This window comes from Triticum dicoccoides, chromosome 1A (genome assembly GCF_002162155.2).
Source record: "Triticum dicoccoides isolate Atlit2015 ecotype Zavitan chromosome 1A, WEW_v2.0, whole genome shotgun sequence".
NCBI classification, from domain to species: domain Eukaryota; kingdom Viridiplantae; phylum Streptophyta; class Magnoliopsida; order Poales; family Poaceae; genus Triticum; species Triticum dicoccoides.
In genome coordinates, this window is record NC_041380.1 from 543,566,693 (window position 1) to 543,568,172 (window position 1,480).

Here is a 1,480-nt window from a genome sequence, read left to right on the forward strand (position 1 = left end):
GGAGATCGGGCGGCGGAAGAGGGAAGCACCCCCGGGGTTGAGCTGGTTGCCGAGATGAGCTACAGGATGATGGGCGAGGAGGAGGAGGACGCCTTCGAGGCGTCGTCGTGCGCGTCCTCCGGCGGCGAGTCGGGCGACGAGGGGGACAGGTTCCCGGCCAGCGGGGGCGCCCGCCGCCAGTCCGCGCCGCCGCAGGCGCCGCTGAGGAGGATGAACTCGGACAGCATCTACGACATGTCCGGCATGACGGCGCACCTCCCCGCCAAGTAAGTAGCAGTACTACTCCAACTAACTCATCCGTCGACGACGAACGACGGGCAGAGCAAAGGCTAACGATGTGGCTGCGCAGGAAGGGGCTGTCGGCGTACTACCAGGGCAAGTCGCAGTCGTTCGCGTGCATGGCGGAGGTGCGGTGCCTGGAGGACCTGCAGAAGAAGGAGAAGCCGCGCGGGCACAAGATGAAGCCCTGCAAGAGCTACGCCGCGCTGGGGGGCGTGGCCATGGCCAGGAAGCCGCCGGGCTCCTCCTGCGCCAACCTCGGCCTCATGGACGCCGGCAACGGCTTCATGGCGCCCCGGAACATCCCCGTCAACGACGACTGCTACCATCAGTAGGTTCAGGGTCTATTTCTCGGGTCATCAGGCCTCTTAAAATGTTCATCTTCTTCTTCCCCGTTTCTGCTCTTCTTCTCCTCGTCCTTCCGCGGGAGCTCTGCTTGTTTGCAGGCGCATTAGTCTGCGAATGATTCATGGGAGGAACTTCTGTGTTCGTGTAAGGGTTGAGATAGATGTTGTGATGTAAATACGGAGTTTGTTTGTAACTGTACTGCGAAAACGGGGAGCAGATACGGGAGGTGCGCCGTATTTATCTGCTCCCCGTTTTTATCCTGGTAAATACGGAGCTCTCTTTCACTTGGGCTAGCGCAAAGGATACGGGAGGAACTTGGCTGGAGAAAGGGCTTTCGTCTCCGGTTTCTTTTATGTTGGATGATTCAAATTTACAGTGTAGCGCTGCTTCAGGTTTGGAATTTCAGGTAGATTCTGCAATGTTTCAGTGTCTCACTCGTAGCTCCTCACTCCACGCTGGGGTCACAATTGTTATCAAATTCCGTTTACAAAACAATTATTATCAAAATTTTGTATATTCATAATGAATTATTACACTTCATTCATAGTTTCCATTGTACGAATTGAAATGTTATATGAAATTGAGCATGAGGTCATCGGTCGGGCACAATCCTCCTAGGAGCGGCCAAGGGTAATGCGGACGGCCATCCTCCATCCCGCATGGGACGATGTCCAGTCCAGAGTTGTCGGAGTCTAATCCGCTCTTTGCTATGTCTTGAGCTTGCGTTGGTTTTTCCCGAAGAGGAAGGAATGATGCAGCAGAGTAGCGTAAGTATTTTCCTCAATTTTTAAGAACCAATGTAGCAATCCAGTAGGAGCCCACGCTCAAGTCCCTCATACCTGCACAAAGCGAT

General features: G+C 54.5%; 1 protein-coding gene across 1 annotated transcript in view; it reads left to right on the forward strand.

Annotated features, from left to right (window-relative positions):
* The window catches only part of LOC119287560, a 1,255-nt gene extending 342 nt beyond the window's left edge, over positions 1 to 913 (forward strand). The window contains exons 1-2 of the mRNA XM_037567127.1: positions 1 to 266; positions 350 to 913. The exon at positions 1 to 266 is cut by the window's left edge and continues 342 nt beyond it. Of these exons, the coding sequence (XP_037423024.1) occupies positions 55 to 266; positions 350 to 614 (477 nt within the window). The 5' untranslated portion in view covers positions 1 to 54 and the 3' untranslated portion in view covers positions 615 to 913. The remainder of the gene's footprint in view (positions 267 to 349) is intronic.
* The last annotated feature ends 567 nt before the right edge of the window (positions 914 to 1,480 follow it).